The following is a 17,048-nucleotide window of genomic DNA, read 5'->3' as shown; positions in this document are numbered from 1 at the left end:
TTGTTGGACAGGATGGAGTGTACAGTGGTGCTACCCAAGGTTCAGTTCTAAGACCACAGTTTTTAATATACATTATGACTTGGGAGTTGAGGGTTCAATGAATAGCAAAATTTTCAAGTGATACAAAACTTGGAAGTGTAGTAAATAGTAAGAAAGATAGTAATGAACTTCAAGAGGATGCAGGCAAGCTGCTGAAATTGGTTCATGGAAATTAAAATTCAAAACAGTAGAGTATGAGCTGATGTGTTTTAATGGAATGAATGAGAAGAGATGAACTGTGCTAAATGGTGAAGTTTAGGAGTGGGTGCAAGAAAAGAGAAACCTGGGGACTTTGCACAAGTTTTGAAGATGCAGGATTGGCTTTGAAACATTTTACGGGATTCTCAACTTTTTAAGTAAAGGATTAATCTTCAAAAGCAGGCAAGTTACATTAAACCTATTTAAAATGCTCAGTCTGTCCATCAGAAGTTGTACATTCACTTTCAGGCACCACAAGTTTTAGGGAAAATGAGATTTCTTTTGTATATGCCCGGAAGGTATTTACTAGGCTAATTTCAAGGATGAGGGAGAACTGCAGTGTATAATGTAAATGTACTAATAACCAAGCTTCAAAACCTGGGCCTCCATACCTCCTTCTGCAACTGGATCCTCAACTTCCTTATTAGGAGACCACAGCCAGTGCAGATCAGTATTAACATCTCCTCCTTGCTGACAATCAACACAGGCACACCTCAAGGATGCGTGCTTAGCCCACTGCTCTACTCTCTCTACACTCATGACTGTGTGGCTGAGCACAGCTCAAGCACCATCTATAAATTCACTGATGACATCACTGTTGTTGGTAGAATCTCGGATGGCGATGAGGAGGCGTACAGGAGTGAGATAGATTGGCTGGTTGAGTGGTGTCACAACAACAACCTTGTACTCAACATCAGCAAGACCAAGGAACTGATTGTGGACTTCAGGAAGGGGAAGTTGGGAGAACACACACCAGTCCTCATTGAGGGGTCAGCAGTGGAAAGGGTGAGCAGCTTCAAGTTCCTGGGTGTCAACATCTCAGAGGAGCTATCCTGGGCCCAACACATTGATGCAATCACGAAGAAGGCATGCCAGCAGCTCTACCTCGTTAGGAGATTGAGGGGATTTGTTATGTCACCAAAAACTTGCAAATTTCTATAGATGTCCAGTGGAAAGCATTGTGACTGGTTGCATCACAGCCTGGTATGGAGCTTCCAATGCACAGGATTGCAAGAGGCTGCAGAGGGTTGTAGACTCAGCCAGCTCCATCACGGGCACAACCCTCCCCACCATTGAGGACATCTTCAAGAGATGGTGCCTCAAAAAGATGGCATCTATCATTAAGGACCCTCACCATCCAGGACGTGCCCTCTTTTCATTACTACCATCAGGGAGGAGGTACAGGAACCTGAAGACCCACACTCAATGATTTAGGAACAGCTTCTTCCCCTCTGCCATCAGATTTCTGAGCCATCCATGAACACTACCTTGCTATTCCTTTTTTTCACACTATTTATTTTTGTAATTTATAGACTTTTATGTCTTTGCATTGTTCTGCTGCTGCAAAACAACAAATTTCACATCACGTGTCAGTGATAAATTTGATTCTGATTCTGGAATGGAGAGGCTTGAGTTGTTTTCTTCAAAGCAGAGAACTTGAAAGCATGATAGAACTATTTAAAATTGAGTTTTTGCAGAACAGATAAGAAGAAATTGCTTCTGATGTGTGGATGCTATTTAGAATGTGTACAGATTCACTCATAGCCTTCAAAAGGGAATTGGCTAAGTATTTGAAGAAGCAGGTTAAATGCTTCTAACTCCTTGGACCTGGTGCAGACTCATCAAGCCAAATGACCTTGCGGTGGACTGTAGTTTTGTGAATGGCGTTCAGCCTTTTTACAATCATGTTTCACTCTGAACTGTTTTTGGAATCCATTTTATGTTAAGTAACAACAATTTTTCATTCACCTTTCACAGAACATACATTTAAGGTCAAGTTATTAAAAGGATCCTCTGGATTGGGTTTCAATTTTACTGAGTGCAATGAAGATGTTCCCGAATACTGTAGAAATGTAGTAAGAATAAAGAAACTATTTCCTGGACAACCAGCAGCAGAGTGTGGGAAGATTAATGTTGGAGACATCATACTAAAAGTGAATGACGTTCCTTTGAAAGAACTGTCAAAACAGGTACATTAAACTGGGAATAATTTTAATATCTTGTCTTTATCTAAAAGACATGAACAACATAAATAATTTGTTGACTATCCAAGTGTTTAGAGTAGCTAAAGTTTCTAACGTGTAAACCGTTAATCTGGAATTGAGAAGGTTAAGAGTGTGGGTGGAAGTCACAGATCATGACCATGTCCTGACAGTTTAATCTGGTCATTAAAAGAATTAACCATAACAGCATGACATTGTACTAGAGGGTATATTTTGTAGCATTTGTAACAAGGGGCTAGTGATAGCAAACAGTTTTTAAAAACAACACAGGTTTTATCATTAACCCTGCTGAGAAGGGTGGAGCTGTTTTAGTTTACCAACCTGAACTCTCACAGAGGCCGAATTATTCTGTGCCACCGCCGACCAGTTCCTAAGCAATAATCTCACCAGCAAGCATTTAACCTTTATTTTCGACACCATCACTGGCCACATCTACTCTGTAGATCTTTGCAGCTCCAACTTCATAAGACCCAGCCCAGCACAGTCCAAAGCTGATGCCATAAACAGGATGTCACAGTGTTGATCATTTTAGCCTGTTTTCACATGTGTCTGTGTGCCTTTTCAGCTTTTCCAGTCTTTTCTAACCTGCAGGCACCATTCTTCATGTCCTTGATTCTCCAGCAATTTCCAGTTTTCTGGTCCCAACCATGCCTTCTAACTTTGGATGTCCATTCTTGAACAGGGTATCCTGCTGCATCTTCATTGAATGGAGATCCAACCAGTACCATTCACCCCCACTGTGACTTAGCCTCCCACTGTGTTGTAGGAGGTATCCAGTCTCAGCAGAGCAACCCTGTCAGTCCTATTTCCCCTTCCTTATTTCCCTATATCCCTGCAATTTCTTCTCTGTCACACACACCCAACATCTCCCCTTTGATTCTTATGGCAGTTAGCCACACTAAGGGGTCATTTGCAGCAGCCCGTGAACCAACCAGCACAATTTTGTGATGTGAGAGGAAACCAGAGCACCTGGCAGAAATGGGGAATAATTTCAAACTCCACACAGGCAGCATCTAAGGTCAAAATTGAATAAGGATCCCTGGAGCTGTGATACTATGAGAAGCTGTTACTTGCATTGAACCACTTCTCTCCTAATTCCCCTCATTTCCACCAAGTAAGAGTGCCATTATACATATGTATTGATCCAGGCTATTCCACCCTTTTAAATGAGCTAACTGAAAGATTCTTTGTTCTAGTTGTACTCTAGACCCCCTTCCCTTTACTGTACCAAGACTTTACCTGTTTCAGTGCCCATTCATGGTGTTATATCAGGGCAGGCATGGTAGTGTAGTGGTTAGTGTAACGCTATTACAGCACCAGCAACCTGGGTTCAATTCCGGCTGCTGTCTGTAAGGAGTTTGTACGTTCTCCCTGTGTCTGTGTTGGTTTCCTCCAGGTGCTCCAGTTTCCTCCCACATTCCAAAGACATACGGTTTAGGAAGTTGTGGGCATGGTATGTTGGTGCCGGAAGTGTGGCGACACTTGCAGGCTGCCTCTAGAACACTATGCAAAAGATGCATTTCACTGTATGTTTCGATGTACATGTGACTAATAAAGATATCTTATCTTCATCAAATTGGAAACTTTTTTTAAACTTCTAGTTTTCATGCTTACCTCCCCTTCAAGTGGTTGATCACCTTCTCTTCCGTTCCTTACTCTGCTTCTTCATATCCTGCGATAGGCTGTCAAATAGTATCTGCTGTATGTGTGCTGGCTCCAATATTCATTGGATCCAGGCTTCTGTATCTGCGTTGTGTTCATTCTGATGACATTCCTTTGCATCCCAGTAGCTCCAATGTGTCTTTTTAATTCCTCAACTGTGGATTCCTGCCCACAATGGAGAGGCTACTAGTAGTCCATTCCATTCCTCAAACTGCTGTCCCCAGATCTTCTGCCCTTTGCCTTTGCTTTCCACCATACCTCCAAATTCAATGGATCACCCACTGTCATTTCTACTGTGTCTCCCACAATGCCATCATCAAATGCATCTTTCCTCTCCTCTTATTTCCCTGCTCTGAAAGGATCATAGTCTTAATGATATTCTGTTCTATTTTTCCAGTCACCTCCAACGCAAGCTCGCCTTCCCGTAGCATTCAAGTGCAGCCCTCTTACCGGGTACCTTAAATTAAATCCTTTGGATGGGACAGTGAATTTATTATAGTGTTTGGAAGCTCCTCCAGTCCTATAGACCTTTGTAAACACTTGATTCTGATTCTGGCTTTCACTCTTTGCCCCAGTGTCAGATCCTTTGGACCTCCTTCCTTAAGATCCCTTCCTGAAGTGCTCTACCTCTCTACATTTTGTGCCCTATAAAACATTTTTTCCTCAGGTTTTCTGTCATCTCTCCTAATAACTATATTGCTGGTTCGTATCCACTTGTATGTTGTATACCTGTCTGCAAAACATCTTTAGGCATTCCTTATCTTAAGCTTGCTGTGTGAATTTAAGCATTACCAAAAGGTTATTCCACCTTCTGCTATGAGTAGAGCTTTTATTTAAATGGTGTCCCCATTTAACTATATTACAGATAAAACTGTTCCTTTATGAATCATAGAATGGTTAGAGAACAGAAGGAGACCAGTTGGCCCACCACGCCTGCTCCGAGTCTCCAGCAAAGCAACTTACTTGTTCCAACTTTGGCCTTGCAAATTTTTCCTCACCAGATATTTAACCAATTTTCTCTTGAAGGCCCCAGTAAAACCTGTCTGAACCACCTTCACAGGCAGTGCATTTCCAGTTTCCAACCAAACATTGCATGAAGAGATTTTTCTCATGTCACTTCCCCTTTATTTTATTCCTCTGATCTCTAGTCCTCAACCCCAACAGCAATGGGGACAGTTTCCCATGATCCAGTCTGTCTAGATCCCTTATTATTTTCTATACTTCTATCAAATCTCCTCTTCACTTCTTAAAGAAAACAGTTACATCCTCTCTAATTTATTCTTGTAAATTTAGTCCCTCATCCTCAGAACTATTCTCATAAATCTCACAAATTAACTGAATAATGGTCCAAACCATAAAAGAAAAAGGACTCACATTTATATACGACCATGCATGCTCTTAGGTTGTCTTGTAGCACTGTGCATCCAGTGAAGCACTTTTGATGCAAGGGGACTGTTTAATTCAGGAAGCCCAAGAGCCAATTGTCACACAACAACTTGTCACAAGCAGCAGTGCAATAAAGGCCAGTTCAATTGTTTTTGCAGTGTTGAGTGTGGGATGGATATTGGTGAGGACATGGGGATAGTTCCCCTACATTTCTTCAGAATATTGTCTTTACCTCCAATTGTAAGGGTAGACAACACCTCAGATTAATGTCATCTCATTTTTTTAAAAAAAGGCATCTCTAGCATTCCCTCAGCACTGCACTAGAGTGTCAACCTGTATTTTTGTGCTGAAGTCTCTGAAGTGGACCTCAAGCCCAGGACTATCTGACTCGCTCTCAAGGAGTGACAGTCTGTGACATGGCCAGATCTAACATAAAACATGCAGAGCGTTCTTTCTTGTGCCATTCAGTCAGCTCAGTTTTTATTTTAACACCATACGTTGTGTGCATTCTCTGTGAAATGATAGACAAGGCAGGAGATGAATGACTGAGAATAATGAGAGGGTTCAGATGACATTCATAATAACAACTAACCTTGTTCAGCCAAGTTAGAACAGGCCTATGACTTTAACTTTAGAGTCTGGATTTTGTAAATCCATATCCAGAGGATTTTGTAAATCCATATCCAGAGGATTGAATGTGCATGTTATGTTTGAACTTGTACATCTGCTCCAAGAATGGAGATAATGTGTCATCTGTATGGTGAGATTTGTGAAGCTCCTGCTTTCTTGAATCATTGGTAGAGGGGAAACAGAAATCCATGCACTTCTATAGTACCTTAGATCATATCTTAATTTAAGGAGAAAGGCATAATTGGCCTGTGTTCCTGTCCTTTCACACTGAGGCTGAAAATCTCTTCCACTTGGTTGTTGCAAGAGACCGTTCAAAAATTGATTTAGTATGCTGAGTGTTATTAGGTTAAATGACATTATTTGCTGGCCTTAATTTCTATCTCCTTATACAGTTCCTCCCCAAGTTACAAACTGCCCAACTTATGTGCAGCCCGTACCTGTGAGCAAGCATTTGGGAGACTGGTGGGGTGGATTTGCCAGCTGTTGCAGGGCTGCGGACATCTTTTCCTGCCTGGGAACTCAGTCTGCAGCCGCATTTCCAACTTGTGAACTATTTGGGTTACGAACAATTCGCAGGAATGGAACCCTGCTGTGACCTAGGGAGGACTTGTATGAATAAGAATGCTACAGCTATTTAAAGCCCCAATTAGTGTACACCATGAGAGTTATGTACGGTTCTAAGTACCAAACCTTCAGATCAATAAGGTTGCCTTGGAAGGAGTATAACTTACAGTTATCGGAATGATGCCCTGATTACAAGAAGTGATAACACAAACTAGCGTTATATTCCCTAGAATATAGCAACTTAAGGGGGTGATTAAATTGAGGATTTCAAGATGTTAAAGGGAACTAATAGTTTCTCTCTGTGTATCCTATTTCCACAGTTGGGGAATCGAGGACGAGGGGTACAGAGTTTAAAAACCTTTCAGGAATTATGTTAGGAAATGTTTTCATGTGCAAAGAGTGATCAAAGTTTGAAACTCTTCTGCAAATGGTAACTGATGAAAGATAAGTGATTAAGAAAAAGTAAGATAAGATATCTTTATTAGTCACATGTATACCGAAACACACAGTGAAATACATCTTTCTGCGTAGTGTTCTGGGGGCAGCCCGCAAGTGTCACCACGCTTCTAGCGCCAACATAGCATGCCCACAACTTCCTAACCTGTACGTCCTTGGAATGTGGGAGGAAACTGGAGCACCTGGAGGAAACCCACACAGATACGGGGAGAACATACAAACTCCTTGCAGACAGCGGTGGGAATTGAACCTGGGTTGCTGGCGCTGTAAAGTGTTACGCTAACCGCGCCTGCCCATTAATTAATAGACTATTATCCAGAAGTTTTAAGAGAATGGGGAAAAGCTGAAAAATAAGAGGCCACAAATTGGCAATGATTTCTTTGAATGGCAAGATGATGTTTAAAGGTGCTAAATGGCCTACTCCTATTCCTCTGGGGTCAGGGTTGTGGGAGCTCTGTTGTTTCTTCCATCACAGAATACACGTTGTCTGCTGTGTTAACAAAGTCATTGGTTGTACACCTTTACTCCAATTTTTCCTTTTCTTCATCAGGAAATAGTGTCTGTTCTCAGGCGGCCATCGCAAGAGGTCACTCTGTTACTTTACAGGCGTGGATGTGAAACATTGCCAGATAGTGATTCCTCTTTGGTGAGTTACACTGTTAGAAAGCCAACAGTTACAGATCAATTCAACCAAACATCTGCTTGTGCCCTATCCTGTATCAAGCTCTGTTAACTTAATACTGCTTCCACATTGTCTTGTATCCAGATTTAAAGTCAAATCCCTTCATAGCTTTCCTTCTCCCCAGAATCCTCAATTTCTACAACCCACTGTCCAGTGCTTTGACGCTGGCTTCTCTTTTCCTCATGAACGGCAACAGAACTTTCAAAAGTCTAGATGCTAAGCAATGAAATTTCCTTCCTGTGTCCCTGTCACTTTCTTTAAGATCCTCCTTAACATCCAACTTCTTAAAAGCATCTTAAAAACATTAAGAACTGCTACAGATCTTAATAAGGAATGCAAATGTGGAAGATATTGAGCCTAAAAGTATAATGACACAGATGGTGCTGTGGTCTTGTTTACAAAATGACCTAGGCCTGTTAAAATGCCAGCAAGAGTCGGTGAATGAAAATTGGTCTGGACAGTGCACCTATGTCTAGCATTAGTCTGATTACTCCAGCCCTACAGTGTCATGCACACATCCTCAAAAGTGTCCTAGGCTCCAAACATTCATCAGTTTTATCAGAGAGATCAAAATGGGGCTGATGATTTTGTTAAGATCTCTAGATGTATAGTGAGTAATGGCCATAAAGGATATGGCCATTGCTGGCAAAGCCAACATTTATTGCCTTTGAGAAAGTGATGGTGAACCATCACCATGAGCCACTACAGTTTTTCTGATGATGATACATCTGCAGTGCTGTTGGGTAGGGATTTCAGGATTTAGACCTGCAATGATAAAGGAATGGTAATTCACTTTTCGAGTCAGTTGGGTGTGAAGCTTGGAAAGGAACCTGCAGGTAGTGGTGATCCCATGCAACTGTGCTACATGTCCTTCTTGGTGGTCGAGATCACATGGTTGCACTGTTCAGATCCATTTGCAATTTCTTAGGTAGTAAAGCAGGCTGTGTCTACATGCATCACTTCTTGGCCAACCTGCAATCAAGGGGTGATGAGTAGCACATAACATTCACTTTATGTAAGTAGCTTGCAATGAACATCCTGCAATTAGAAAGAGTGCAACCATCTCTCCTTGACTTTCAGCAGCATTGCTAACCAAATCCTTTACTATTCACTTCCTATGGAGGGTCATCCTTGAGCAGAAACCTGATTGGATCAGACAAAACACATTAAGGTTAGGGCTAGTCAGCTACTGGAATAATTGACTCACCTCCTGACTCCCCAATGCCTTCTTCTATCAACAATGCATATGTTAGGAATCTGGTTGAATATTTTCCACTTTTCCTGGATGAACATAACATTGAGGAAGCTTGAAACCATGAAGGGTGAAGCAGCCTACTTGGCTGGCACCACATCCAGAAACCTAAAGATAAGATATCTTTATTAGTCACATGCACATCAAAACAGTGAAATGCATCTTTTGCGTAGTGTTCTGAGGCAGCCCTCAAGTGTCGCCACGCTTCCGGTGCCAACATAGCACGCCCTCAACTTCCTAACTCATATGTCTTTGGAATGTGGGAGGAAACCGAAGCACCTGGAAGAAACCCACGCAGACACGGGGAGAACGTACAAACTCCTTATAGACACGGGCCGGAATTGAACCCAGATCGTTGGTTCTGTAATAGCGTTACGCTAACCGCTAAACTGCTGTGCCTGCATTAATGAAATCCACCAACAACAGATTCCTGCCTTTAAGGTTATCACCAGCCAAATTGGGTGAGCCTATTTTTCTTGGCTATGTCTTGCAATTTTAGCGAGCCAGGTTCACCGGAGCTGTGCTGAATATTTGGGGAGTTTGCATGTTCTCACTGTGACCGTGTGGGCCACCCCTGGCTGCTCGTGTTTCCTCTCACATCCAGAAGACATGCCAGCAGGTTAATTGGCTACTCCAATTTGCCCCTAGCTTAGGTAGATGGTAGCAGAAGTGAAGTAAGTTAGTAAGCAGGGAAATTTTTTTTTAAATTGCAGATGCTGGAAATCTGAAATACAGAAGAGAAAATGCTGGAAACACTCAGCAGGTCAGGCAGCAACTGTGGAAAGAGAAACTGAATGGCTAAGACATTTCCTACAACATTGTATTTTACAGCTGGTACATTCCTTCATTCTCCTCTCACTCCTCTCTCTCTTTTCTCCTCCCCACTCCTCTCTCCCCCCTCCTCACCTCTCCCCCCTCCTTTCTCCTTTCTCCTTTCTCCCCCCTCTCCCCTCTCCCCTCTCCCCTCTCCCCTCTCTCACCCCTCTCCCCCCCCTCCCCCCCTCTCCCCCCCTCTCCCCCTCTCCCCCCCTCCCCCCCCTCTCCCCCTCTCCCCCTCTCCCCCCCTCCCCCCCCTCTCCCCCTCTCTCACCCCCCCTCTCTGTCCTCCCCTGCCCCCTTCGCTGCCCTCATTTCATTACTCTTACGTTCCTTGGTTTATGTTCCTCTTTCTATAAATGCCCTCATTAATCTTTCAACTGGGTGACTTCTTCAACTTGTCCCCGCAGCAACCCTGGCCTCCCCCTTTCAGAGATATTCCCTTTGTCCTATTGGCCAACCCTTCCTTTAACCTAAAACCAACTTCCTTTCTCTGTTCCCTTTGTTCTGACAAACTGTCTGCAACCTGAAACATTAACTCAGTTTCCCTTTCCATAGAGGCTGCCTGACATGATGACTATTTCCAGTATTTTCTGTTTTTATTACAAGAACAAATCGATTACAGGGTATTCAATGAAGTAATTGGAATGTTCTAAGAGCTGGCATTGACTCAGTGGGCTAAGTGGCCTCCTATATTATGAAAAATATGCTAATGAGGGTTCTGGCTCCTAATTGAGGCCTCCCCTCCAACATTGATTGGTCAACACTGATTAAACTTAGAAACCAGTCCTAATGCTTGCCTGTTCAGACCAATTGGGAAGCAAAGTAACATATCTGAATGTGGTGATTGAAGAGTGGAATTCTTCTCCAAACCCATGTTAAAAGAAGTGATCACCTCTGCTCCTGATTCCTCGAGATTCTTTCACCCAACACATTTACCTGAAAAAATTGTCAGGTCAGACAACATGTGATGAAAAGGAAGTAAAGTTAAAGTTTCAGGCTGAAGACAGTTTGTCAGAACTAGGAAAGAGAAAAAGGGACTTGGTTTTAGGTCACAGGAAGGGTCGACGAATGGGACAAAGGGAATATCTCTGATGGGGTGAGGCCAGGGGTTATTGCAACACGAACAGTTTACTGATTCTTGCATTCTTCCTGAAGAAAACTATATAAATGATAAATGTGCCTTATCCTTCATTTTAAACTGAAGATAAATTTTGATTTGACTATCTCGTTGTTCTGTTTTACAAGACAGATTTGGAGAGGAGTGGTGCAGTGAATGTAGCTGCTGCCTCAGGCTCAGTGACCTAGTTTTAATCCTGACTTCCGGGGCTGCCCGTATGAAGTTTGACGTTTTCCCTGCGACCACAGGGGTTTCTTCCGGGTGCTGCAGGTTCCTCCCACATCCCAATGTGTGCGTTGGTCAGTTAATTGGCCACTGTAAATTGCTCCTGTATGTAGGTGAGCAGTAGAATCTGGGGGAGTTGATAGGAATGTAGGGAGAATGAAATGAGACAGAGAGATTAGTGCTGAAATAAAAGGGTGCTCGATGGTCACTGCAGACTCATTGGGCCAAAAGACCTATTTACAGCTGTATGTTATTCTGTAGAAATGGTACAGCACTAGCCATCCAATAATTCAGTAAATTGCAATTAAAAAGGTTAAATGTATAAAAAAAATTAAGTAACTTTTTAGTTTTGAGATCTTGGCATCATTGGTAAGTAACACAATTATTTCCCAACTATGATACCTGCCACTAAAAAATGATAGTTATGAGACCAATAAATGTTTATATCATGAAGGCCTATTAGAAAGGTAAACATTACAAATCTTTTCACTGTAACCATGAAAATGCAATTTAATAAGTAAGCTTAAAATGTCCAGAACATGTTTCCTCATGCCTACTAGTGTTTAAATCTGAATCACTGCTGACCTCAAAGTACTTCAAATGTTTTAATTTAACTGCACTTCAAAAATGTATTGTGCTTTATTTAAACTGCACTGAGGAGCCACCCCATTCAAGTTAATGCTCTGTGGAGGTCCCTTTACAGAATCTGAGATTGTGTTCACTTTGTGCCATTTTCTTTTCTACTCAACCACAGTCTTTTTTTTTGATTCCTTTATTCAACTAGCTGTTGAAGTAGGAGCCGTTGATTGCTTTTAGGGTGGGTTTGCATTTTTGTCTAAGCCTGATAAATGAGCTGATTTTGCTTGCCTGGACATTTTGCAAGATGATGCTTGTCTTAGAATCACATGTAATGTTCCATTTAAATGGGGAGTTTTCTTACTTGCCACTTGAAAGTTGAAAACCAGAGAAATAATTGAAACAACTCAGAGGAAGGGAGAAAATTGAAGACAAGGCATTTGAAGGGTAGGTGACACAGGCAGGGCCTGAAATTTTCTGAAATTATATCAAAGTAGTTCTGGTATGGAAGTGAATGACAAAGAGAAGGGGAATGGGGTGAGTGAGCAGCAGATTTAGAAATTTGATGAGAGAAGAGTACCAATTGGAATAGTGAGATCAGAATTGTTGGAGTGTGAAAAGAATGACATTTGGGAATTAGAGTGTCCTTTGTTGAGGGGTAGGCTGTAAAGGGGAGTTGGGGTCAGCTTACTTGTGGGCTCTGGGGGGGACTACTCTTGTCCCTTGAAAATGACAACATTTTTTTGTGTCACGTAACAGAATAATTATGCTGCGGGAAACATTCCCTGTGAATATTATACTTAAATTGGGCTTCAATTGCTCTGAGTAGACTGTCATAAATATATTAATGAAGCATTCCAGCATTATAAGATGAAGTACTTGCCTGCTGCATTAACTTAAAGATAATCTTGTGCATGACATTTTGGGTTTAGACAATCACTGCTCATTTTTGAATTCCATCACCCCTCTCCCCTTTTTCCAGAGCCTCCCATCATCGTCTCCATTCCCGCCTTGAAAGAAAATGTTAGGCCTCAGACTCTTCCTGCATTTGACTCAATATACAATGGCCAAGAGTTCACAACAGTGATTTAATGACTATCCTCCTTCAAGTTTTCCCTTTCCTTTGCTCGTTCATCAGAGTCTGGTGACCTACAGCCACAAAGCTGAAATCAGAAATTCAGCAGAATTAGTAATGCGTCTGCCTCCCTTTCTGCAGAGGCATGCAGTGATTCGTCAACAAAGGGGGGATTTTTTTATTCCAATTGCAAGGTTAATTAACTTTTTACATTCTGTGCTTGAGTTTCTTCCATAATTTCTCTGTTGGAATTGCTTGTTTCTCATACACTAAGTTTGTGCTTAAATTTTATTTTGGATATCAGTCATTATGACTATCCCATGTGTTTGATGCTATATATTCTCCTCTCTAAGATCAGCATTGTCCATGAATCTTGATCAATACCTCATACCCAATTGTTCTTCACGAAAGTCATCTCATTAAAAAAAAGCATCGTGTCAATTTGTTATGCAACTGAATTTGATTGTATCCACAATGCATTTGGCATTTTAAGAGAGAGTTTCTCTGCTTTTATATTATAGTCAATATGCATGAAGTTAAATATAATTTCATTGATTGTAAATTAACAAGGCAATGCATTCCTTTGGAAGTGTACACAGTTTTGTAAAAAAAAATGACCTCAAGTTATACAATAGTTGAAAGCTGTTTTTGGAAATAATATTTTAAAGGCAAAATTTGACTAAAGGGGAAACTGTGATTGTTACAGAACACAAATGATCCTCCATCAAAAGAAATAAATGGAACCAAATTGCAGAAACAGTACTTGGACAATTCACTGCTGTCTGAAAAGGTGAACAGTATCAACATGGATGATGATTATGATATAGAGATTGACAATGAAATTCAGAATGCAAGACTGAAGTCCTCTTCTCAAAGGGATGGTTATAGTGTCAACAGAGACTCTGCAGATATTGATGAACATTCCATGTTAAAAGGAGATATTATTGACAATAAGAAAATCGCCAGTCAAGATTCTGGGAGTACAGTGTCTTTCTCCACCAGTCAGTATGATATGCCATACAACCGGGAAGAAAGCATCGGAAATAATTACTTTGTCACACGAGAATCTTCAAAACTGGATCTGATGAACAGGTTGGTTTTAGAGACCACTTCAACATTTTTAACTATTTCCAATATTTTGTATTTCATTTTGTATAAGTGATCAGCGTATGTACAAGATTGCTCAGGATCAGAGGCAAGGACTGGAATTGTTTGCCAGGACAGGAATAACAATAAAACAGAGTAAAACATCCCAAGGTGTAGGAGAGCTATCAACCAAAGTTGACATTGAACCCACTTGAGGCAATGTTAGGGCAGCTGATCAACAGCTTTATGAAGGAAATATTTTTTGAGGTATGTTGTGGGGGGGGGGGGGGGGAGAGCAACTGAGGTGAGGCAGCGTGAATTCAAATAATGTTGTAAAGCTAAACATAGGCCGTCTTGGTATTGGGTGCAGATTTGTGGTCAAAGGTACATCTCAGAGTCAAACATGACATTAAGATTGTGAACAATAACATTTCATTTGCAGAAACCAAGACTATGATCCAAAGTTAATACCAATGTTGTAGCTTCTATATTTTATATTCAGCTAATTAATATTTTTGTTGATTGACCAGCCATGAAAAACAATGTGATGAGGACAGCATCACATGTTCTCTAAGCTTGTACAAGAAATCAGGCATTGAACCTACATACGCCATTCATTGTGATAATGTTGCCACACCAGGAACAATGAAGGTCGTACATAATTAGTGTTGGTCATTAACCCCACTGATGAAATTAGGGAAGAGGTCTGGAAACTGCACAGAGTTTTTCCCAATCTCCTTTATAATAGGTCATTCAGTAAAATGATGTAATTAATTATTTACAGTAATTCATTATTTACAGTCATTTATGTTTCTGGCAATCTTCCTTTGAAATTACAACAAAACTTTGAGAGTAATCTCTATGAATGTCAGTGGCCACATTTGTTAATTCATTGATTCATCTAATCTCTCCAAACAAGTACAGTAATGTACAAGGTACTTGATGCTTTCTGAAAACCCTAATTCGTTAGAAGTTGAAGCATGTTACCTTGCATAAATGGAAATATTGTACAACACCAACTCTTGGAAAAATACAAGCTTTGTTTCATTAAAATGGAATCTTACTTTTGCTGTCTTTCCATATGCTATTCTCTTAGGAAATTAAGGCAAACATCAGCTATATTTGTTAATTTTATGTAGGAAAATATTCCACCCAATCTTCCATCCCAACTCAGATGAATGAGTAAATTATCTTTTTTGTAATGTTGATTGATGAAAGAAAGTTTGGTCAGGTCACCACCTGCCCTGGGATCATTTATATTCATCCCATTGAGTGGATGGGGCTTCCATTTAGATATTTCATCTGAAAGGTGACAGCTTTGACAGTGAAGCCTTTATTCTTGAACTCATTTCATTAAATCAGACTACCACACTATTTATCTGGTTGCTATTTGCAAGGTCATTCACGGCACCAATTTGTTGCTAATGTTGACAGCATTTCAAATTACTACTTAATTGAAGCACTTTAGTATTTGCCGAGGATTTTGAAAGGTGCTATATAAATGCATGTTTTCCCTTTGCCTTTCTAAATCAAAAGGTGGTACATGCAGATGTAGCAGGTGACAAAGGAAAAGGAGCACTCATAAAAAACAATGTTCAGTCTCGTATGTTCATTTGCACAAAGGTGAATGCACACATTCACATTCTTCAAGTCAATCTGCAGATCTATACATGTAAGATCTGTACTGTAAGAGTTATGATTTTTATTGCAGCTGATGAAAACTATTGGGTAGAAAAGTCTGTAGTTTCTTTTTAACAGCAGCAATAAACATGGGTGGTTTTGATGATGAAGTGGGTAGGAGGCTTGACAAGGGGTGAATAGAAGGTTCTGTACTTGTGGACCAAGTGTTTAAACTAATTAGGCAGGGGGATGGTCACCAGTGGTAGCATTGAAAAGAATGCAAAAGGTGCATATAGAAGTAGAGAGATGGATATCATTGGAGCAAGAAATAGTATAGCTTTAGATAGGGCTAGACTAAGGGTACAAAAAGATCTAAGGAGTTTACAGCACATGTATATAAATTCATAACATGTACCAATGTTTGGAGAACTTTACACACAAATAGTCATCGGGGATTATGATCTTGTGGCAATAACAGAGACCTGGCTAATAAAAAGTGTTGGGTTGCTACAAATATTGAATTTGGGATATTCAGGAATGATAGGTAAGGAAAGAACAGAGTTGGGGTGGTGGTGGAAGTGTATTGATTAGGGTGAATATTGCAGTGCTAGAATGAGAAAATATCTTGAGAGAATCATTCTATTTGGTTAGAAAAAAAGAAATGTTGGAGGTGGCATTCTACCACTGGGAATTTTCTACCAGCTGCCGACTAGTGGGAAGAATAGTGGAGCAAATTTTAAGGGAAAGTACAAAATCTATAATAAGGGGACTTCATCTATGCCAAGATAGATTTTCATCATAATAGTAGAAAGGGCAAAGAGGGCAAGCAGTTTATGAACTGTGTTCAGAAGAGCTTTCTTGACTGGTATGTTTATGTCCAGTGAGGAAGGGGGTACAGTTGGACTTGGTTCAGGGGAATGAAATAGATCTAGTGGGGAACATTTAGGGAACAGTGATCGTAGTAATAATGGCTTAGAGTAGCTATGGAAAAGAATGTGGACCACTCTAAAATAAAAATAGTCAATTGAAGAAGGGCCAGTTTCAAAGGGATGAGAACAGATCTGGACAAGATAAATTGGAATCAAAGGTTGTCAGACCAAATTATAATTGAACAATGGGCAGCCTTTCTGGAAGAGGTGGTTGAGGTACAATATGGTCCAGGTAGATTCCCGTAAGGCAAAAAAGTAGGGAAGATAAATCCCGAACTCATTGGATAACCAAAGAGTAAAATAAAGTATGGAAACTGGGCTCTTGATACATGTGAGGTTGCCAATACAAGGAAGAATGAGGCTGATTATAGAAAGTGCACTGGGGAAAGTGGAAAAAAAAGGGAATCCAAAAATCTTGGAAAGACATACTGTATAAGTAATAAGCTGGCAACAAGGCAAGATATCAAGGACCGAGAAAGAGATTTAATGGAGGCAGAGAGTGTGGTCATGGTGCTAAATAAGTACTTTCTCTCAGTCTTCACCATGGAAATCGATGCTACTGGGGTCTCTCAAAAGTCGAGACACCGAGTGAGCTTAAAAACTGGTAAAGAGGAGGTACAGAAGAGGCTAGCTGTTCCTAAAGTGAATAAATCACCCAATCCAAATGAGAAAAAAAATGCCAGGACCAGTGCCTTTCTTAATGTAATCACGAGTTGCGTGAAGGTCATG

General features: G+C 40.8%; 1 protein-coding gene across 1 annotated transcript in view; it reads left to right on the top strand.

The window, feature by feature from the left end:
- ptpn13 (protein tyrosine phosphatase non-receptor type 13) overlaps window positions 1-17,048 on the top strand; it is a 210,003-nt gene that overhangs the window by 144,718 nt on the left and 48,237 nt on the right. The window contains 3 exon segments of the mRNA XM_052039324.1: window positions 1,996-2,207; window positions 7,489-7,584; window positions 13,391-13,776. Coding sequence (XP_051895284.1) covers window positions 1,996-2,207; window positions 7,489-7,584; window positions 13,391-13,776 — 694 coding nt within the window.

Source organism: Pristis pectinata, chromosome 2 (assembly GCF_009764475.1).
Source record: "Pristis pectinata isolate sPriPec2 chromosome 2, sPriPec2.1.pri, whole genome shotgun sequence".
NCBI classification, from domain to species: domain Eukaryota; kingdom Metazoa; phylum Chordata; class Chondrichthyes; order Rhinopristiformes; family Pristidae; genus Pristis; species Pristis pectinata.
The sequence above is the reverse complement of the archived record's forward strand: the minus strand, read 5'-3'. Positions and strand labels throughout refer to the sequence as shown.